General features: G+C 38.6%; 2 protein-coding genes across 3 annotated transcripts in view; both read left to right on the top strand.

The window, feature by feature from the left end:
* The window catches only part of LOC127987896 (tetraspanin-7), a 31875-nt gene extending 28032 nt beyond the window's left edge, over positions 1 to 3843 (top strand). The window contains exons 7-8 of the mRNA XM_052590330.1: positions 523 to 605; positions 1865 to 3843. Coding sequence (XP_052446290.1) covers positions 523 to 591 — 69 coding nt within the window. The 3' untranslated portion in view covers positions 592 to 605; positions 1865 to 3843. The remainder of the gene's footprint in view (positions 1 to 522; positions 606 to 1864) is intronic.
* Positions 3844 to 5341: 1498 nt separating this feature from the next.
* LOC127987897 (mid1-interacting protein 1-B) overlaps positions 5342 to 23029 on the top strand; it is a 34314-nt gene continuing 16626 nt past the window's right edge. Inside the window, exons 1-2 of one of the 2 annotated variants that reach the window (XR_008161464.1) lie at positions 5342 to 5510; positions 5868 to 9260. Coding sequence is in view for 1 of the 2 variants with exons in the window: in XM_052590331.1 (XP_052446291.1) it covers positions 6108 to 6548 (441 nt within the window). In the remaining variant the exon portion in view is untranslated. Of the gene's footprint in view, positions 5511 to 5867; positions 9261 to 23029 lie in introns of those variants that run through there. The other variant, XM_052590331.1, reaches the window with a different exon arrangement.

The following is a 23029-nucleotide window of genomic DNA, read 5'->3' as shown; positions in this document are numbered from 1 at the left end:
TTTTCCCAGCCCTCATTTAGTAAACACACACAGACACAGGCGCCAGAGCCGAGCGTGTGGCGCAGCTGGGGTCTTCTAGCGAGCGTGCCTCTTCAAACGCAGTCAGGCGCTCCGTCACTCACGCTTCCGCCTCGGGACCATATGATGCAGATAGCGCTCCATCCGCACTAATGGGTCCAAAGGGCCGCGCAGGAACACCTCGACCCCTCTAGCGATGCTAATTGAACTGAAAACGTTATCTGTGAGCACACGGGCGGCCCAGGATCAATGACGTCTAATCTTCCGCCGCGCACGTGGAACTCTTTTGGCTCGGTTTAACGGGGATCAGTAAACATTCATTATGGTTATAACTAGAATTTGGTGCGCGCGGAGAGAGCGGACCGTACACCCGGGAGAGCAGCCGGCGGTAACGACTATCCCAATTTAATTTAATTAGCAATTACGCAGGGAGAGGGAGGAAAAAAACCATGGAAACAGCTACGTTATACCACGGTAACGGCCACGTGCGTGTGTGTGTTTCAGCTGATCGGGATGCTGCTGGCCTGCTGTCTGTCACGATTCATCACTGCCAATCAGTACGAGATGGTGTAGAGGCCTGTGCACAGGTGAGACGCACGCACACACACACACACACACACAGACACACACGGAGCTACTAACTAGCTTTAGAAGTACTGACTCATATGAAATGGACTGCAACTCATGATGCACATATAGCTCACATGAGAATCGAGATGATAGAGTATTAAATAAAATAGAAATATTGAATAAAATCGCTTCAGTATGTTTTCTTAGAAGGGAGCATAATTAAGTTTGTTTTTTTATTTCTGAAATTGACATGCAAGTGTGTGTGTATATCTATCTATCTATCTATATATATATATATATATATATACTGAATTAAATGTGTGTATATATATATGCAACTGCATGTTGCTTTTTTGCTTTACTAATGAATTCTGGGTAAATTCTCTGTGAATGCAACAAAATGTTTTCTTAGCATAATTAAATAATTAAGTTATGTGCATTCTTGATATTTGAAAATCTAATTAAATTTCTTTTAAAATAATATATCTGAAAATCTTATACAATTCATTTTAAAATAATTACAATATATGTAAATATATTTTTTGTATGTTTATCTTCTCTTTTTTTGAAATATCAATGCAGTGTTGCCTTAGGTCCCGTCCACACGGGGGACGGAGTTTTCCCCAATCCGATCTTTTTTTTCCTCATTTCAAGACATATCCGCGTCCACACGAAACTACAAAACGATGTAGTATACATGCCAGACCAGTATGTGGTGCTGTAATTCTGCCACAGAGATGCACTTAAAATGGAGAAGACATGGACTATGTGTGGTACACAAACGTAGATGGAACAATACTTTTATGAATCTGTGTTAATGTTAGTTAATAAAAAGACAATCGTTCAGAGTTTGTTCATGTTTTTGTTGCTGTTACGTGACGTAGCGGTGTCTGATTAGGGGCGAGACGTGGGCTGATGACGTCATCGTTTCAGAAAATAGACGGATTCGCCGTCTACACGAAAACGCAAGGGCAGTGTTTTCAAATTTATCAACTCTGGTACCCAGTTTTAAAAAAATAACGGTTTCACCCTTCCAAAACGCTGGATCCGTGTGGATGAAATGCCTATCCGATAAAAAAAATTGCATATTCACAGAAATGCGTCTCTGTGTGGACGGGGCCTTATCAAATATCATCAAATTCGCTTTGTAAACAAACTTGATCTTGCCTCTTTGAATATGAAGACATTTTAGAACTGTAGTGAGTGGAAGAATTTTCAGGGAATAGTTACTTTTTATGTGTGAGAATGTCTTTAAACCTCTTTTCCGTTTCTACAGGCACAGAAGACGTACGACACCTTGGAAAGGGAAAGCAACCCAAAAATGCTAGCACACTCCATTCTTTCTAATCTCTTTTTTATTCTATCTCCTTTTATCTGTCATTCTGTCTTTCCTGCCTTCTTTTCTCTCCTTTCCGTCATTCCTAAATCATGCATTTATGCCATGACCAAAGCCTCTTCTTTGGAAACATCAGCGTTAGTGGAGAAAAGGAAATGGTCTTAAGACGCACGCGTACTTTACTCTGTACAAAAACCTTGCATGTGGAAACCATCTCACACACACTACTAAAGTCAACAGCGTTTCTGTAACACCGCGTCCTAACCGATCACATGCAAGCCAATCGATATCGCAATCTCTCTCTAGCTGCATATCAAATATGTTCAGGTTAGTTGTGGTTTTGCTGTTTTTTCTATTTTTAGACAGAGAAATTAAATTAAGTGTCGTTTGTTAGATATCTATCACTTTTTTGAGAAGAAAAACTATTTAAAGCTGTGTTTTTTCTTATCTATCTGCCATTTTGCTAGCTTGGTTTCCATATGTTGCATTGCAGTTGGTAGCTCCGCCCACAGTGAATTCTCATTGGTCTAGATTGCTGTATATTACACATCAAACATTCTGATTGGCTATTGTGGCTTAACGCAGTAATTTCACACATCTGGTTAGGACACGGTGTTACTTAACCCCTAAAAAGTGACTTCAATGCAGATTTGTTAGTTAATTGCTTTATCAAGAGGAAAACTATAAAAAAAATTACAGATGACAAGATGTTGTTGTTGTTGCTGTTGTAAAATCGGGGGTTTATCTCAGAAATGGCTTTTTTTTTTGTCTTTGTTATTTTACTCCACATCTCAGCGTTGGGTTGAAAGTGACTCGACAAAATCACGTACAGAGTCAAAAACATCAATTTTGTCTTGTTGTGAAAGCCAAAAACAAGCAATTTTCTGCCAGATATAGCTGCGTTCAGAACTCAAATACATTTAGACTGAAGATTGGACTGACTACCTTAAAACTAGTGGCTTTTATGTCATTGTCAGACAAGCGGATATTTCAGAGCACTATCTAAACACTGTTTAATGGGCGGTTTAATGGGTAATTTTGCAGTTTATGGGTTGTAGTTACAGTTTTACACCGTACCTACTTTGCGAGACGCTGTATTTTCTGTTATTTTGTGGCTTTCTACTGTAAGAATGTAATCAGCTCTGGGAATTTTCAATCTGCATGAGATATATGAAGGATAACAAGAATGATATTTCTAAGAATGCTTAGAAAAATATATAGCACCTTACAAATATATACTGTTATATTACGTTTCACTAAAAGTAAAAATAATAAAAACAGCAAGCATCATGTCATGCTAGAGTGATAATGTTGGCAGGAGAACAGCTCTTAAACAGAGGAGGAATTTGATTTACAACTTTATATAAAGTGGAATAATCACAGGTTTTCTGGAGGCTTTGTTGGTTCATTGTTGCAAGAATGAACCAAGCTTTAGACACCTCAGCGCTTTATTTATTTATTTGCATGAGTGGTAGAAGTCGCTGCAGTCTTTGGCTTTCTTTACTTTTTCTTTTGAATCGTGAAGTACTGTCAACTGAATTCCACGTTTACTTGTGTCAGTGTGCATTTCTCTTTTTTTTTTTTCAAATGTAATTTTGTGTTATTGTTTTGTATGGTTTTCTCATTGATCATTAATTCTCATTTAGGACGTATAGTTAATGTTATGTTAAAATGTAAAATCATAATTTCTGCAGCTGCCCCTTGTGTTGATGGGTCATTGAGTATTAGAGTCCAGAATTCATAGTCTGAACACACGTGATGAACTACACATCTCCAGATAGACGAGCGGAGTAATAATATACTTTGTATAATAAAAAGAAACCTTTTTAAAATGCATCACCAGCTAGCATGCCAACAAAATGTACGTTGATATTGTAAACAAGCGTGATCTCTATGAATAAAATGGTTCTTCGTCGTTATCAGTTTCTGCTTTGTCTTCATTTGAGGTTTGTGTGTTGTGGTTGAACTGGATGGATGGGGATCATGTCCCCAAGCACTCTTAGACAAATTCTGGTCGTGATTTCTTAATTGGACCTTGTTCTCCTGTTGACGTGCTCTCCACTGTTCTCGTATGTACATTAATTATAAACGCATATTTGCATTGCTTTTGACCATTTGCTGTAGATCCCACCATCTCGAATGCCACGATTAATCGATTATACACTGCCTGCATGGTATTGGTCAAACTACTTTTCAGTCATTACCTTCAGCAAGTACGTAAACAATGGGAAAACAAAGTGAAAACCCGGACTTTTTAGGCATTCCAGACATTTCTGGGAAAAATAGGACGTATGGGCACACTCATGATGTGAAAACTGCCTCGCTAGTTTCATTAACGCTAGGTGGCACCAGGATGTTGTTAAAAAACGTAACGGGGCAGCAGCAGCCACAATGCAAGGAGATCTCCATTCATGGGGAAAGCCCATGCAAATAATCATGCAAACATGGATTTTCATGCAGATGTTGTGTCTTCTGAGAATGAGAAGATCATACATATAAAGAACATATCTAATGCCCTCCAAATAAGCAAGTCCTACTATCTTCCTGACAATTTTAACAGTGATCTGACTCATCAAAACAAGTTGCGTCTACATTGACATGTATGTTCCACTTACTTTTGATAGCGAAGTGTTCAATACATTTATGAACAGTTTATCTACTCTCTTATCATTTAAAACCCAAACAAACCTCATTTTGTGCTATCTTTCTTTCCAATAAAAGTCACTTTCCTTGATATTATTCAAAGCAACGACTGAAAAAGCGACTTGAGCGAACAAATCCATCCTGGTGAGGCCGTATGTAGATCTGTGTTTGATTTGTGACATTCACCCTTTCCCTCGTGCATAGCCTACTCATATTTATTTGCAAGTTAGTATTTGCATACTTCACCTGATCTGTGCAGGCTTGGCATAGGCTAAAGTCTCTTTAGGAATAAACTGAACATTTAAAAAAAAGGTAGACTGCATTTTGTATGTTTCAGCTGTCAAAAAATATCGTTCTGATGATGTTATGATGAAGAACATTTTCGGTAGGCTACTTTTTCTTGTTGGCATATAAAGCCATTAACCCTGAAAAGTGGCTTAAGATCAGAAAGCTCCATTTATAGACACAAAAATAAAGTGTTTTAAAATCTTTAATAGGTATTCGACATTTAAGAACGGGAAGAGAAAATGTAGCGAATGAGAACCCCGTCCTGGCACTGTAAGTATGAGCTCTATTCGCAATGTAGAGGGTGATTTCATCAGTTCGGTAGTTCCTCGTACTCTACTCTTCTCGTACACTGTCGTGTGTATATGAGCGTGAGCTGCAGCCTTAGCACGCTGCTGGATCCCCTTTCTGCTCTCTGATTGGCTGTCGAGAGGCGCCGTCCTCCTGACGACTGGCTTCTGATTGGACTAGAGCGGCTGAGCGGTTGTGGGCTGATGCCTCGTCTCATGAATATTCATAAGCGGCATAGAGCTGCATGCGGCCTCACCCTCGGTCGGTTGCTAGACGAGTCTGTTATCTTTCAGCGACTTTATCATCGGTTTCCTTGGACTTTGCCGGACGTTTTTTCGGATCTAAGGGAAGACAAATATCAGCAACGGTAGGTGTTTAGAAGGTTTCCGTTATTTGTTAGACTCGATAGATTGACGCTTAGTTTGCCGGCCGGCTTCTTCTTTAGGAAATCAAGGAGTGGCAGGAAGCATACAATGCGCTTTCAGAATACAGATTTTAATACATATTTCAAATTCAATTCAAATTATTTTTACTAGATACCTTTATAATCTGTATTTTTCATTCCAAAGCATGTTCGTATATGTTCTGAAAAAGATTAGTAAACGTATTCTTTATATTCCTTGGCATCTCTGCCTCATATTCTACATCTCACACAGATTTTTCTATTGATTATATAATATTGTGAGCATCCCCACTAATCTTCCACGCCTCTGTGTTATTTCAGGTCACATTATCCGGTTGCGACCTGGTTACACGTTTGATTGACGTCTGCAAGCCACGCCCTCGCTTTAAATTGACCTGCGCTTTCAGAAACTCTTTAGTGAAGCGCACAAGTAACCTGAGCACTCTCTGAACACGATTTATAGAGGATAAACCCTCCATTAGATTTATCTGGACCGTCCAGCCCTATCTGCTCTTCGTTCTACCTCTGATCCAACCCCTCCGGGTCAATAAAACCGCAAAAATGATGCAAATCTGCGATTCCTACAACCAAAAAAACTCCCTCTTCAATTCCATGAACCGGTTTATTGGTGCTGTGAACAACATGGACCAGACGATTATGGTGCCAAGTTTGCTGAGGGACGTCCCATTGGACCAAGAAGGAGAGAAAGAGGTGAGCTCCTTCCAGGACGGAGACATGTACGGCTCTTATGTGCTCCTCAAATCAATTAGGAACGATATCGAATGGGGTGTACTTCAAGGCGACGAGAGGCGCAAGGAAAAGCACGGCGTGACGACGGCCCTGGAGACGTCTCGCATTGAACCCAACGATGAGGACTTGGAGAAGCTGTTTCAATTTCATCTAAACGGACTGCACACGGTCCTGTCCAAGCTCACCCGAAAAGCCAACACGTTGACAAACCGGTACAAGCAAGAGATTGGTATCGGCGGCTGCGGGAATTGAAATGAACTGGAGTTTACTCCATCCATCACCGGTGGACCGCAAAAAAAGTTCACAAGGGGGTGCAGCAGGGGCTGAAGCCAAATGGGCCCCTGGTGGCTTCTGTGCATCTTAAATTCCCCGGATTGGAAAAAAGACTTGTACTCGATGCCGGTTTACAAGTACCCTTGATTCCCCTGCTAATATCCCTTGATATTGTTTGCACAACCTGGATGCTGGCTTGGAAACAGGCTTCTGAAATTAAATGCGACTTAAGCAAGCAGGGCAACAATAATAATAATAAAAAGACATTTCATTGGTCGTTATGGTAGTTTTGGCGGTGTATTAATGTAGATTATAACAGGCTGGGCTGAGAATTATTAACACTAATTATGTATAAAACGCACATTTCTACACTGAAAAGCCGCTGGTACTTGGTGACGTCAGTCGTTGATGGAATCATATGATGGGTCTTTATGGATGTTGACAGATTCCTGGAGATTACGTCACAGTTACTGTTGGTAAATGTCTTGGAGGAAAGTTGTGTAATGCAGTTGTTTTTCTATCACAAAGATGGTTCTGAAAATAAACCTTTTGTAACCGCAACCCTACTGATGTGACTCTTTACTCCATGCAAGTGTTTGACTCATGATTAACGGTGAATCATTGCCTTCTGGGATGTCCTTGCAAAATAGCACTTTACAGAAGTGTACTTGCCTTATCGTGCTTGGCAAACATTGGTCTGTGTTGGCGCGCGCAGCTGCTGCTGAGGTCCGCAAAGGGATCAGGCACGTTATATTAAGACCTGGCAACATCTGAACGAGCCGGGCACCTGCAGTGCATTTTTCCGTTTCTCACTGCTGAGTCACTGCTTGAGCTGCACTTAATGACGGACGTCTCTAAGCCAGTTTAATAGGCCTAAAGGCACTACTGTAAGAAAAAAGCCTTTTTAAATAAAGGAATAGGTTGCTGATGCCTGTGTGGCCAGCTGACGGTTTTCTGAGGCATCCTGTCAAACTGAAATGATCTGCTCTTTGGAGACGTAGTAAAGATAAGCCCTACAATATCTCTTGTTTAAAAAGAATCTAGCTTGATTTGTCTTCAAGTTAAAAATCTTGTATTCTGATCAAATCTACAGTTTGAAGTTTTTGTCTGGTGTTATCATCAAACGGTAAGCACTTGGTGAACGTAATAAAACATTTTAAATGATGTGCAGATGCACACAAAACAAATTTACATTTAAGATTTGGTCTGGTTTTGATGTAAAAAACAAACAAACAAATAAACAAAACATTGATTTTGCTTAAATTGTAAATCTTTAAGATTAAAAAAATGTGAGACACTCACTTGAACTAGTCAGGTTCTACTTAATGATCTTTACACTGATTCAATATCAAATGTAGTGTAAACTAAATGTAAAGAGTATGCACACAAGACTAAATTGCATTTAAAGTTCTACATTTCACACCAGAACATAAATGGACTATTTAGGTTTTGCTTAAATTGTTAAAGAATTGTACTCTGATAAAATCAGAAATCGTAAGGTTTAACGTAAAGTGAACTGTATGACATAAAGGTCAAATGAAAAAAGTTGATTTTTACATCACCATTTTGGACTGTTACAAGGTTTTGATTAAAATAATCTAACTGATAAAATAATAAATATGAAGTTTAAACAAAAGCATATAATTAAAATACATTTAGATTTTGGTCTAGGATTGACACCAAAACATAAACAGTTTGTAAAGAGGTTTTATTTAAACTGTTAAAGATCTCGACACTGATAAAATGGCAAAGTGTAAACAGACATTACATTTGACATATGTTTTTGTCTGGTTTTGACATCCAAACATATACTGTAAATGGACTGTAATCTTGTTTCTGTGACCTTTTCTTGATGAAAGACCAGTACTTTACATCACATTATTTGGTTATGAAGTATCATGAAAGTAAATCGGTAAACACTCTTTTTTTTTTTTAGCAGGTGTCACTACTAAAAAGGTCACTTGCCTAGTCGGTATGTCCTTAATAAATCAATGCATAAATATTGTTGACAGACTAGTTATTTGCAGTCTCAAGTTGTTCTAAATATAGACATTACTGGGTCCAAAACAAATTTATCGTTTAACTATTTGGCTGGAGCATTACAGGTAGAGGTATATTGACTTTGCATAACACAGTTCATTATAGACCCAAAGTTCTGCTAAGTTCTTTCAATCTGCACACTGTATGGTAAAAAAAAAAAAAAAATGTTTTTATTTTATTTTATACATTTCAGCTGTGTCTGTTATCTAAGAGCCAAACAATCTACAATTTGCTCTTTGAACTCCATGTATCTTGTAGCTGGTCTGAACTAGTAGACAAACTGACCTTTAGTACTGATGGATCCATAATAGTTCTATCCTTGATAAAACATGACACCACAGATAAAGCTGGTTTGAGGTGGGTATCACATGACTCAACTTTCCATTGTATTTCCAGCAATATTCCTAGTCTAAACCCTCCTGGTTGACATTTTTCTCTCGTCTTCCTTATCGCGCCCTAATTAGGGATGCTGGGAGAACTATACAGGAAAGGAGGCCATCAGTTGGATTTGCTGATCTAGCGTTTCTCAACTCCGACTGTTTGTCTGCCATCTAGCTGATGTAAGACCAGCCCGTGGCATGACATCCTGAAACTTCCAGGCAGTACGATGAAGTTTTGGAGGATCGTAAGACCACCGGTGTAGGATATGAGGTATGATGCAACGTGTCTTCTGGGTGCACAAAGGGGTTCTGGGATCAGGTGCAAATCAAACGCACACACTATTGCTTTTCTTGGCAGAGAATCAAGGCCAAAATGCATGTGGTGCAAAAACTCCCCAAAATAATGGGAAATTAGGAGAGTTGATATTCTTCAGAATTCGTCGAGGTTCATTTAAGTTATTTTAAAACATGACTCACTAGGTGCAGACGGGTAAAAGTGAGTAACAAACCAGCAGGACAGGCTAACGAAGAGGATGGATGCTGCCATCTTGTTAAGGGGATTGTGTCTTGTCTCCGAGCGCAAGAAAATAGCTGTCTTATTACAATCTCTTACTCTTCTGAGTATATGACTGACGTCTCTCTCTGAGCCATTTCAGTGGTAGCTTGTCAGGTTCCCCAGCGGCCTTGCTTTTGGTCATCTGTTACAGTCTGGGACTTCCCAGAATGCAACCCTTCAGAAACATCGGGAAGAACCTCCTATTCCTCTGGTGACAATAACAAGACAAGCTGCGTCCGATGCTGCCTCCAATGTGGCCGAAACAAACCACAAGGCGGTGGTCAAAAATCAGTGTCACAAAGTTGTTACTATGGAGACGAGACGACAAGATTCCTGTGTAACGAAATAAGATGGCGTGTAATTCGGTTAGGGAATTGATTTACAGGAAGCTGAATTTAATAACGTGGACTCAGTGGAAGGAGCCAAATGTTTAAACACCCTCAAGAGGCTTTTGCTGAAAAGTTTGAAAACTTTCCAGTACGTTTAAATTATTATTATTATTATTTTTGTTGCTGTTGAAAGAATCGTTTTAAAACATCTGATTTATTGATTTATGCCACCACCATTGTGTTGAAGTATTTAGGTTACAGTAGATTACCGTAAATTAGGCTTGACAAACAGAATGGTAATTCAACCGTAATTAAAACATTAATGGCTCAGTTATACTGTAAATCTTGCCACAGTAATTAACCACAGATTTAAGGCGACATTTTAAAGCTACATTCACTTATGTAAGCTTTAATTTGCACAAGGGATTGTATTATAAAGTATGTTAGGAGGCGTACATTTATATCATAAACAGTCTGTAAGCTTAATTGGTAGCAGATTCAGTTCACAAACTCTTAGTTAAGATGACTTTTGCAATCCCAGAATGCACCACCTCAGAAAATAATTTTAAGTCTGTCAGGTTGTAAAAACAAACAAAATTTGTTTACACTAATGTACAAGTCAAAAGGGCAAGACATTCTGGAGAGTTCAAATATGTTCTTTGTAATAATTTCACCTTATTATGATCAAAATTTACATCTCAAATTTTTTTCTTACTGTTTATCAAAATTGCGACATATAAACTCATCCATAGACTTCAATAGTGTATTACTTTAAAAGATTTTTGCTTGTTTTTATGAACTGAGGTGCATGTCACAGATGCTGCGGAATACTGAAACCTGAGCATTCATTTAAACATTTCAAAGATTTCCAGAAGATTCAAAATCAATGTGATGGTTCATTGGTGGCTTTCTAGTTAGATTCCTATACTGCAATGATGAAGCATTAGAGTTGATACACAAACAGTTCCTCAAAACATTAAAGAGAAACTTTGATTTATATGTGAAAACCGAGATGTTATAATTTCTTCTGATTGGTTAGTTTATGGACTCTTCAAAGCACTAGTACATAGATTGTTTTCTAAAGATCTAGAAAGTTCTTTGTGCCTGTAAAATCCATTTTGCTTCTAACTGCACCTTTTATTTTTAAAACCTTGCCTCAGATAGCATCTCGCATCTCCAGGGAAAAGCAGAATATGATCTGGTCAGTCCTGTGCACTGCGAGAGATCAGGTTTCCAGTCATTGTGGATTTGGTTATTGAAATAAGCGGCTGCCAGGTGCCCTCTGGAGCTGATCTGAGATCGGGGTTTTGCTAGATCTGCACGCAATAGTTAAATACAGGAAAGCCGACCTCGGATCGGCACTCAAGGGCATCCTCTGCACAGCACGTCGTCATTTATTCGTCAAAGGATTTTGCTGCATTTCATCTCGAATGGCCCGCTATGATTACTTCCTTTCCATTAAAATGGCCCCTCTCTGCCTTCCTGCCATTTTCCCCCAAGCATCCTCTCCACCTTTATAAAATGTGCCCTAAAATTATTAACGATTCTGATATATTTTCCATGTGAGCGTTGCTGATTTGCATGACTCACAGTGGAGAGAGAGAGAAAAAGCCGAGAGTGGGAAGTGGGTAATGAGGGAAGGAAAGAGGAAAAAAAGAGGAATGCAAAGACGAGACGGCAGGGAGGTGGGCGGTCGCGGAGACCAGGGACTCGTAATTGCCTTCTGCAGCGAGACTGCAAGATGAGGAGAGAGAGCGCTAGAGAGACAACGCTTTGAAATTTCATCTCAGGGCTCAGGGCCATCAAAGTCTGAAGGGTGTTGAGGCCGCCGCGTTCGACAATTCCCTCTACTTGTTTCTCTCTCTCTCTCTCCGTTCTGGCGGTGACAACGTGAGGCAGTTATTCTCTGGTGTCTTCGTCGTCTGTCAGTGAAGCCGTTGATAAGAGCAGAGAGCCAAGCGCTAAGTGAGTTAGACGGCCACGCAGACGGCAGCCGATAAACGAGGGTTGAAGGTCAGGAGAAGCCATGTCATGCTCTTAAGCTCTGCGGACAACCTGAGCCGACAGGATGCTGCGACAAGACGTTGAGGCAGTGCAGAATGAGTGTTAAATGCTATGTTTTAGTTTGATTTCAACAGAAAAATGCATACGTTTTGTGAGCAAGGAACAGTTCACTCAAAAGTGAACACCCTACAAAAGACGACTTTATTTTATGAAACATTAAAGTAAGTAGTGAGCAAAGATTGTTGAAGTATTTTTCAGTTATCAGTTTTCAGTTGATTTTTTGAAAGTAATCTGAGAGTAAACAATCACTTCTCTACATTTCTATGCACAAGATCTTACTTAAAAATCTGCTGAATGTTGTTCCTTGTTATTTCGAAGTGCACTCGCAAACAGCTGCAAGAGGTGATCGCGATACTATTTAATCAATCCGAAACTAGTATACAAATCTCCAAATCATTAAAATCTTGCGAACTGGAATGATTTGATCACTACAGTTCTCAGAAATAAAAAGGTAAATGTAAAAACTCACTGATTTGGTTGGACACAATAAAAGTTCGAAGTAGTGATACCCCGTTAAGGCCCTTTCTATACGGGGTGCAAAAAATAGCTAAACAAATATCGAACCGATGACGCACTGGAATAAAACAATAGATTTTTATGGATGCTTCCGCATAAACTGAAAATAGTAATTTATATATATTTTTTCAAACCAGTCCGATTAATCTTTTCAGTTTCGCAAAGTGAAAACACAGGCCGTCCAATAAGGTTTGAGCTAGGATCACATGACAGGAGCAGCTGCTGTGAATGGTGGCACTGTTTTGGAAACCAGTGTGTTCAATACTGGGACATTATCTCATAGTCTTCTGAAACCATATGCTTTTTGTACGATGAACAAACCGTTTTATCTCTCTTTGATAATATGGGGCATATGTTTTGAGTTACGGGGTTGACACAGGGATAGTCGTCTGTCAAAGATCCTGTGGTACGTCATCTTGGGACAGGAACAAAGTATGGTGATTGCTATCTTCTTTGAATTTAATTTCCCTCTCTCTCTTTCTCTCTCTCTCTCTCTCTCTCACTCAAATGCGTATCTGTCATCCACCAATCAGTGGTCGTTCATGTGGTCCTGGATCGTGGGGTTTTGCCCTTCATTTTCTGCGTAATTAAATTTTGATTACCCCTTTAGCTCGGCGAGCGGGGGAATACGCCACAGCACTCTCTGATTGCCGCCACACGCAGACTCATTACTGCCACACAACTGAGTGTGTGTGTGTCGGATCCCCGAGCTTTAGCTCCCCTGAGTTTTTTCTTTACCTTGTTTATGAGGTTGGGTTTCTCTCATCAGCAGCATTAGCAGCTTGGAGCAGAGATGAATGGGATCGTCCTTGCTTGCGGACACACACAAACACACACCCCGCCGCACTCTAATGCTGCATAACTGACCTTTCTAGACGTCCTTGTTGCGAGGGCGCGCACGCTGAGAGCTCGTAGACTGCTGTATAAACGGATATATGAGTAGTCGAGAAACTTCCTGCATTAGCCTATTGTGTGCGCATATTCTTGCGAGTCTCCATTAGTGCATATGTGGGCGTTGTAATCAATATTTTTCAGACATTTATTCTTTGAAATACCATGTTACAAAATACCAGTTTTGGATTTGTAACTTGGTACTTTGTATCTTGGTACTTGGTATTTGATATCACCATCTTCTCACTACATACAAAAAGAACAATCATGTGTTTTCAGACATGGCATAACTATGGTATTGACTTTAATCATTTACTAAGTAAATACTATGATAACACCATAGCATTCTGTGGCATGCCATACCAAAAAGTACCACAGTACTTGCATGGTATTTAGTTTTTCAGTGCTATGGTAATTATAATTGGCTTAATGTAATAACAATAGAAGTCAATGGGCAGTCCTTATGTAGACAGTTAGATAAATGTGCGTGTGTTTATGTTAGATTGGGTTCCGGTGCCTCTGGCTGTGCTGAACCGCTGTGAAAATGAAGAACTGCTGTGATAAAATAACCGCTGCCCTTGCGGCTTCTCTCTCCCCCTCGTTACTTCTCTTTCGCTCCCGCTTTAATGCCTACGACAGCATTCTGCTCTCGCCCGCTGCACAAACTCTTAAACTGCTTTCTTTCTCCTCTCCGTCTCCTTTATAGCAGACAGGCTGATGCAAATGATTGGGCGAGCTGAGCTGCCCCCGTCCCTGGTGTCTGGTTATTGATTGGTAAATGCAGGATGTCCGTTTGAAAGCGACGCCCTCTCTCTCCCGGACCATTTATCAGCACGCTATCAGCTCTCCATGGAAGACCTGCACATAAGGATGAATGCTAATCGATTCCGAGAAGAAGGAGAGAAGATTATGTGTGTGTGGGGGGAGAGGAAGAGATGATATGAGACCAGAGGAGACAAGAGGGTATATATCCTAAGGTTCTTAACCCTTCACCTTGTCCTAACGCAACCTGCGTTTCCCACAGACGTCTGTGTATAGCCTAAATATTGGCGTTTTATGCACAAATGTTGATGTTTCTGATATCTGATTGTTTGAACGTTGAACGTTTACTCCTCAGTCTCACTGTGAAAACAAAAGCTATATAGAAAGCTAAAGCCATTTAGTCGGAAACTCCAATTAAAGGGTTGTTTATCATTTTACATGCAAGTCTCGCTTTTATGTTAAAGCTATTAGCAATCAGATATAAATGCACATTAACTATGGTAGACGCTAAAAGCTAATTTCTTCCTTCTCTAAATGGACTTAATAATTCATCTTATCGTGAATCAGTAACAGTAAAAATAAATGGAAACTGTCTGTATGCGTGTGGGTATTGGTTGGCTTGGCTTTAGGAGGCTGCTAGCGTGCTAATCTGAGGGTATAGTGTATATACACCATGTCCGCTAATCTGGCCTGTGTGTGGATCTAGGTCAGATTCCTTCTACATTATCCCTGGAACAACATCAATCAGAGAGACAGGCTGAGAGAGTAAGACAGAAAGCAAGTAAGAGAGGGAGAGAGAGATAGAAGAGAGAAAGAAAGCTGAGAGAGATAGACAGACAGAAAAAAAGAAAGGAAGAGAGAGAGACAGGGATAAACTGACATTATGGAGAAGCTGAGAGACAGACAGGATGAGAAACAAAAAGGGGGTAGACAGACAGTGAGAGAGACAGGCAAAGGACAACAAAATAGTTCAAGAAAGACAGAGAGAGAGGGATAACAAATAGAGCAGAGAGAGACAGACATGAAATGTAATTAATGGAAGAAAGAGACGGCATAGATTTACAGTCTGGATATGAGTGAAGAGAAAGTCAGGCGGAGAGGGAGACAGATATGAGAAAAGACAAGAGACAGACACTGGCACATGGACAAGTGGAGAGACAGACAGGACAAGAACCAGAAACTGAGAGAAAGACAGGCCGAGAAGGAGAGAGATGAAATGTAAAGCCGAGAGAGATACAGAGAAATTAGAGGAAGACAAAGACAGGCATTGACTAAGAGATGGAGAGACATCAGGACGAGAAACAAAGAGACAGAGAGTGAGAGAGACAGGCCAAGAACCACAAAGTGAGAGAAAGACAGGCAGAGAGGGAGAGAGATTGAAGAAATAAAAAGATGAGAGAAAGACAGAAATAAAAGAAAGAGAGAGACAAACATATACTTACAGATGGACAAGTGGAGAGACAGACAAGCTGAAGAACAGAAAGAAAGCAAGTTTGACATGTTTAGAGAGAGAAAATATAAAATCAGAAAGAAAGAGACAGACGGAGACAGAGAGACAGAAAGTGAGAAAGACAGGCCATAAGACCACAAAGTGAGAGACAGACAGGCAGAGAGAGAGAGAGAGAGAGTAAAATATACTGAAACTGACAGGTATACATTGTACAGTGTAGAAGGACAAGCTGAGAGAAAGACACCCTAAGACACAGGAAGACAGGCGGAGAGCGTCTGATAGAACAAGAAACTGAAAGTGACAGACAGAGACTGAGAAACAGACAGGCAAAGTGAGAGACAGAAAAACCACGAAAAGAAGCTGGCAGAGAACGACAGTGACAGAAAGAGACAGACAGACATTTCAAAGCTGCAACAGAGTTCTGCAAACACAAAGACGAAGAGTGCGACAGACGCTTTTTCCCCTCTGCGTCTCCTGGCAGTAGTTAATAGATCGTGTTACGTTGAGCTCTCTGGTCGCCGTGGTTACAGCACAATAGTTAATAGCCCATTTGAGTGCACACACACGCTGTTATGAGAGCTCTGTGTGTATGTGTGTCTGAGGGACAGTGAGCATATTGTCCTACGTAATGTTTGCGTAGTCAATGTGCACTTGTCTGTGCGAAAGACAACGCATGCACGTGTCCAAGTCGCGTGAACTTATGTTCCTGCCGCGTAATTCTTTTTTGCATATAGTGCACAGGTGTGTGTGTGCTGCTTTTTCCGTTTTTTTTTCTCTCTCATTTGTTTTCATGAGCAGCACAAACATGCGCGCACGGCCTTCGCCATGACAGCGCACGCAAATACGCGCACGGCTCAACAATAGCAAGGGAACAAACAGAGCAATGGGACAGAATACAAACAATAAATGATGACAAACACTGTTGGGATCCAGAGCTATAAAAGTCAAAACTGTAGTATTTATATAATATCACTACTGACTGATGGTATAGCCAAATAAAACTTTAATGCCACAAACACCCACATCTTTGTGTCAGGACCTGGCAGTGTTATCAACTTCATGGCAACTTTCCTGATAGCACATTAATATGACTCACATTGACCTGGATTGTGCTGACATGGCATCACTTATCAGATTACACAACATGGTTTCTTCCAGTGCAGTACCAAAGCTTCATGTACATCTCCAACGTGTTCAATCAAAAAACTGTGAATTCACTATTGCATGTGCAACGTTGTAAAATGTGTGATAATGTGTTTTTATTTTTCTAGTTAAAAGAGCCTTTGTACCCTCAAAGTTCTTGTACAGACAAAACACACACTTTATCTACAATGCTGGTAAAGGCAGCATACAAAAACAAGCTGTTAACCGGCTGTGCAAAACACACACACACACACTCTCTCTCAAGTTTCGAATAACAGCATTGCTGCATACAGCTGATGTCATCGCATGCTGTTGTTGCGGGTCCATGCTCGGCTCCAGCAGATCCCTTGTTTACATCACATTATACGCTGCATGTGTGTGTTTTTAAGACATTGCAAGAGTCCCAGAGTGTTTACGTCTGCCTGTTTGTGCAGCTGAGACTTCTAGAAAACAACAGCAGTGCTAAAATCAAGCAGTACTGAAGTAGTGAGCAGTGTAGAAGGCTATTCTACAAAACTAGTGTTATTATTAATTACATCAAGTAATAATAATAAATGTAACATAATAATAATAATAGTGATAACTGGCTGGATGTACATTGTTTCACAAATATATGTGTATATATGTACTGGTAAATAGTTAATAATATTAAAGGATAATAATATTATCTTAAAATAATAAAAAAGTTAAAATATATAAATAATAATGAATAATATTAATTGCTTTATTAATATAGTATTGTTTAATAATAATGTAAATATTATTGTTATAATCATAATTACTACTACAGTGACAGTTGACTGTATATTATGATTAATTTATAAATGTTTTCTATAATAATAAAATAATATTACCTTATAACGATTATGTATATATTATTTAAAATAAACTATTCGGTTAAATTATATACATATTTTTATTAAATAATTGATCATAAATAATAATGAAAATATTCATGAATAAATATTATTTAAATAATATTCTAATATTATCTAATAATGATGTATATTATTAAGATGTAATATTTTTATTATTATGATTGCTGACTGTACATTTGGCCTATTCATTTTTTTTTACAATTTCTATACAATATAATATACAATAATATTATTTATATAAATTAATGTATGAATATAAATTAAATACTTTTATAATAAATAATTAATAATTAATATTAATATTGGAATAATTAATATTAATAACCTTTTAAATGTTTTCTATTTTTAAAAATAGTCTATCTATCTATCTATCTATCTATCTTTAATGGGCCTGTTGATTTTTGGTAATTGCAAAAATTCCTCAGTATTGATTTGTTTTAAATTACTTCTTGCAGTTTTAGCGGAATCAATTACAGGAGCGTCTTGCTGCACTGATTACCAAGAACAAGGTATTTACTGAAAGTACTACCACCAGGTCAATGGCCTAATTACAGGAAAGGGGATTACTTCACCCTTGCTTATTATCTTTGCAAAAACAGGATCTCTTGCTCTTATTTTATGACCGTGCATCAGTGAATGTGTGACTTGAATAGCGTGCAAAGGTTAATTTCATATGCACACACATTTATCGGACACGTGTGGCCACTGACGGCTTCCTTATCGAGCATGGAAAGGTCAGTGTGACTGAGCCATTGCTCCTCAACTGTTCCTGGGGTGTTTCGGACCAAAGGCCGTGATGCGACTTCAGAAATCATCTAAAAATCCGAATTTCGAGTTTATATCTTGCAATTCTGACTTTATAAGATGCAATTACGAGTTAAGTCAGAATTGTGAGATATAAACTAGCAATTATGAAAATATATCAGTCTTTTTTCCCCCTCAAAATTAGACTATAACTCACAATTGCAAGTTTATATCCCACAATTCGGATTAAAAAAAATCAGCATTGTGAGACATAAACTCGCAATTGCAAAACAAAATCAATTCTGACTCCATTTCTCAGTAAAAGAAGTTCAGAAAATATCCCACAGTCCTGTGCGTTCCATTCATAGACAGTAAAAGAAATGGACACAGCGACCCCATTGGAACTGAATTGAGACAAGTGAAGCCCAGTTTTAGCGTTTTTTAGCACTAACGTTTCTGACGCGCAGACTCAAACGAAGCTTGACGACGTCAGCAACCTGTCTGACAGATGTAAATCTTCTAGTAGCTGTGCGTGCAAACTGCCATCGTTAATCTTGCAGAGACTGCGAGCTTGAGCGGGGAGTTCTTTGGCGTGAGTGAGCAGGAGTAAGTATTCTGATTAATTATTTTGTATAGTATTTTAAAATGTATGCCATATTAAGTTAATTGCCTGCGAGCTTCTCCTCCTGTCTGTACGGAAATGCGACAGAGAGTCGAGTGGTTATGACGCAATCGTTAGCCTATTTTTTACAAAAACTGTTTATACGGGGCCATAATGTAACATAGAAGGTAATGGAGCCCTTTATACATTGTCGTGTATCTTTAGAAATAAATAATGGACAAACGGAGTCTTTAAATGCCTCAGATGTAAAGTTATTCGCTGTCAAAGTGACGCCAAAATGAATGGGAATCAATGGGAATGCTAACGCAAGTGAAGTTCTGCTAAAAGATGGCAGCCCCCACCCGACTTCAACTTCCGGTCGAGTTCCTTGCCCCCTGGTTCCATTCTGTGACAGTTAAGTTAAAAAAAAGATGGTGTCTGAAAGGTGCAGTCGGTGGTCAGTTTGTGTAAATGTACATTTTTGATCAATGATTTCATATGGGGAAACATCAATTTCTCAGAAACTATTCACTAAGCTTACGATTAAATTTCATATTTGAAATCACCAATGAAATCTGTATCATAAATGTGTTACGGCAGCTGCAGTGACGCGATGACTTTACTGATTAACGATTGGTTCTTCTACCCAGAAGGCGGGGTTTCCTGTAATAGAGCGGCCGTATTAATCGTTGCTTTTTTTCTCTCATTCAAAACAATCTGAGTATCATAATATCATTGATATTCGTCTCCCTCGCTCTTCTATAATAGGCTGTGGTGGGTAAAACTCATATTTTATAACTCAATTAGAGCGAGTGAGAGAGCCCTGAGCCCTGGTGCTTTTCTCCCTCCGGGTTTGCGGTCTGGCTCATTCTCTCCACACTTCCTTTCTTCCCTTGATCCATCACTCATCCCTCCGTCTCCAATCGCGCTGATGTCACACTGTGTTGAGAAGCTCAGCGGCTTTTCTGCAGCCGTGCTGACGGAAAGATTTGTGCGAGGAGGCTGAGACAGAGACGGGGATTTTTCTCTGACTCGCTCTTGGTGTATAAATAGATCCGACAGCGGTCCTGCACATGCCGTAGGGAGCACGGCTTGTGTTCACGGGAACCACCTAAAAAAAGAGGCTTGACTTCGGGTTGTCGGTCGTACAAACTCTATTCAAGATAGTGTGTTTATTTAAAGGACAATTCAAGAGTTATTAAATGCAACTTACTGGCTTTGTTTGGTATGAAGGCTGTTTTCAGATATTGGGTGTGAACATACCGCACCCGATTTATTTGAAAACATGAAATTGAGTAACTTGCATTTCAAGTCTGACGAGCGCTTGATTTATTGTCATTGTACAGGTGTAAGAAAATTCTTGTCATTGCATCACATTCAAATATACACAGTTAAATAGAAAAAAATTGGAAAGTTACAAATTAACTTCACTATATTTAGAAAAAAAGTTAATATTATTTATTTAGTTAACTATGGAAGATGATTAGGGCCAAGCAATAAAAAACAAACAAAAACAAAACCTTCTCAAGATTAAAGTCATTGGATTTATAGAGAAAAAGCCAAAATAAAATTTGTAGAAAAAACTAGGCCTTTAAAAAAGTGGTTACATTTAGAAAAAAAAAAAAAAAAAAAAACATTAAATTGATTAAAAAGTAAAAATAAATGCTGTGAATGAACTTGTTAAAGGGGTCAATATGATGTTGCTAAAAATAACATTTTATTGTGTATTTGGTGTAATGCATTGTGGTTATGTGGTTTAAGGTAAAAAAAAAAAAACATTATTTTCCACATTCTGTACATCATTGTAGCTCCTTTTTGAATTTTTTTTTTTTTTTACAAAGCTCATCGGTCTGAAAAGCGAGGTGTGCTCTGATTGGCCAGTTTATCCAGTGTGTCGTGATTGGCCGAATACCTCAAGCGTGTGACGGAAATGTTACGCCCCTTAACATACTGTAATACCGTCTCCCAGCACAATGAGACAAAAATAATAACACCCATTATAAACGAGGCATTTGTTGCATCCAGTGGGGACATGATTACTGATTATACTGACTTTACGCGTATTGCGTATCACGCCTTGTACAAATAAAATCATGTCTGCATTTGTGATCGGAGACACAACGAACAACAAGCGCTATTCTACACTGCACAAGGCTCACGTTTCAATCATCAGTGGCAAATTATTTAAATATTAAAAACATACACAGGCCTACTGGCTGTGGCTCTGAAGCGCAAGACTGTCCTTGCAAAGTGTGGAACTGCCTCACGTTATAGAGACCCATTATTGGCTAGTCTGCAGGTTCTGGAAACAGTCCTCCATAAAAATGCGTCACACAGCGTCACACACTGCAGGTTTGAGTGAGGAACAGCCAGCGGACTTGAGAATGGCGCGCCCATTGGGCTTTCGGCAATCACATGTGATGACCCCGGGCTGGACTCCGCTTTGTCTACAGTGAAAAAAATAAATAGCTATAGCCACGTTTAGCTTATCTTTGACTTCTTGACTCCCACTTTCCTAAAAGAGGCACAACACTGTAAATATAAGAGATTGTACCTTATATGGGGCCTGCATGTGTGCCTGCACCCAAACACCGGGTCAAGCACTAGCATCAAGTTCTAGGCTAGTTTGAAAACATCTATAAACAGAAGTGCTATTACAAGAACTTCCCAGCAGCCGAAAGCATGAACGGGGCGTGTGGACCGTGTGCATGTGCGTGGATGTCCTCTCTGTTTGCATGTTGTCATTCTTCCAGAGCTCGGCTATTGTTAGCTATGGGACAGCCTGTGATTTATCAGTTAGCATGCTGTGTTGAAGTGTTATGAAGTGTGTAGGTCTACGTAGTTCCCAGAAGTGAGCTAAATCTGAATGACCTCACTGTAGGGACATCCGGGAACGCTTTTGATCGAAAAAGTGATGAGTAAATAAATCCAAATATATAATAACAATATATATATTTATACAAAAACATTGTTAGTTTGTGTGTCTTATTATTTGTTCAACAATGTTCATTGCTTTTACTGGTTCAGTCAAGCAGAATGTGTGTGGGTGTATATTTGTTATTTGAAAACTTTTCTCATTTGGGTTTCGTGTGTTTGTGTGTCAGAGGTGTTGACAGCTTCAGTTCAAGAAACAATACTGCAAATTACAACAATTATTGGTTAATTGTCATTCAGCCTTGTGTACAGCACGACTGCCAATAACTAGTGAAACTGGCATGCTACACTAAAATAAATGTGCAAAATAGTTTTATTTGTGAGATTTAATTTCAGTTCTTTGAAGGTTGTGATGTTATTTTCCCCCCATTCAGTGAAACACAAGTGTCTTTTGCATTTGACTTGTAGGATGTAGATTGTTCTAGTTATTTGTTACTCGATTGTTGTGTTTTTTTCTTTACAGTTTGTTTTTAAATGTTTTACTTTTTTCTTTAATGTATTTTGTTTATTTAAATGTTTTCTTTAAATGTCCGTTTTTATTACTTTAAATGCTGTAGTTTGGTCTTTGATCTTTAAATGCTGTTTGTTCTTTGATCTTTAAATGTTGTAATTTGTTTTTAAAAGTTGTTTTAAATTATTTTAATTATTTTAAAATGTTGTAGATAGATCTTTAAATGTTAGATTTTTTAAAATATTGTGTTTAAAATGTCTTTTTTTCATTTAATGTTGTAGTTTCTTGTTACATGTTATTCTTTAAATATTGAGTTTTATATGTAAATATTTGTTAATTATGTAGTTTAAACTACTTTTGTTTTTGTTTTGTGTGTATTTATTTATTTTTTATTTTTTTCTTGAAACGTTGTTACATATTCTTTAAATACCGGTTTACCAGGTTTAACGTGTTTTAATTTTAATTTTATGATTTTTTTTTCTTTAAATGTTGTTCTTCAAATATTGTAGTTTTTCTTTAAATACTGTTTGTTATTTTAAGTTGTTTGTTCTTAAATTATTGTTATTTGTTCATTAAAAGTTGTTACTCCTGCTAGTTCCTCACTCTACAAAATAACTTTAAATGTTCATGTTATATTTGAGATGTTTTTTTAGTTTATTTTTCTGACTCAAGTATATCCTAACTTTTAATTTACGTTCATTTAATTGACATTTCCCAGATG

The sequence above is a fragment of the Carassius gibelio genome, chromosome B22, assembly GCF_023724105.1.
Source record: "Carassius gibelio isolate Cgi1373 ecotype wild population from Czech Republic chromosome B22, carGib1.2-hapl.c, whole genome shotgun sequence".
In the NCBI taxonomy this organism is placed as follows: Eukaryota; Metazoa; Chordata; class Actinopteri; order Cypriniformes; family Cyprinidae; genus Carassius; species Carassius gibelio.
Note: the sequence above shows the minus strand (reverse complement) of the source record. Positions and strands in the feature narration are given on the sequence as shown.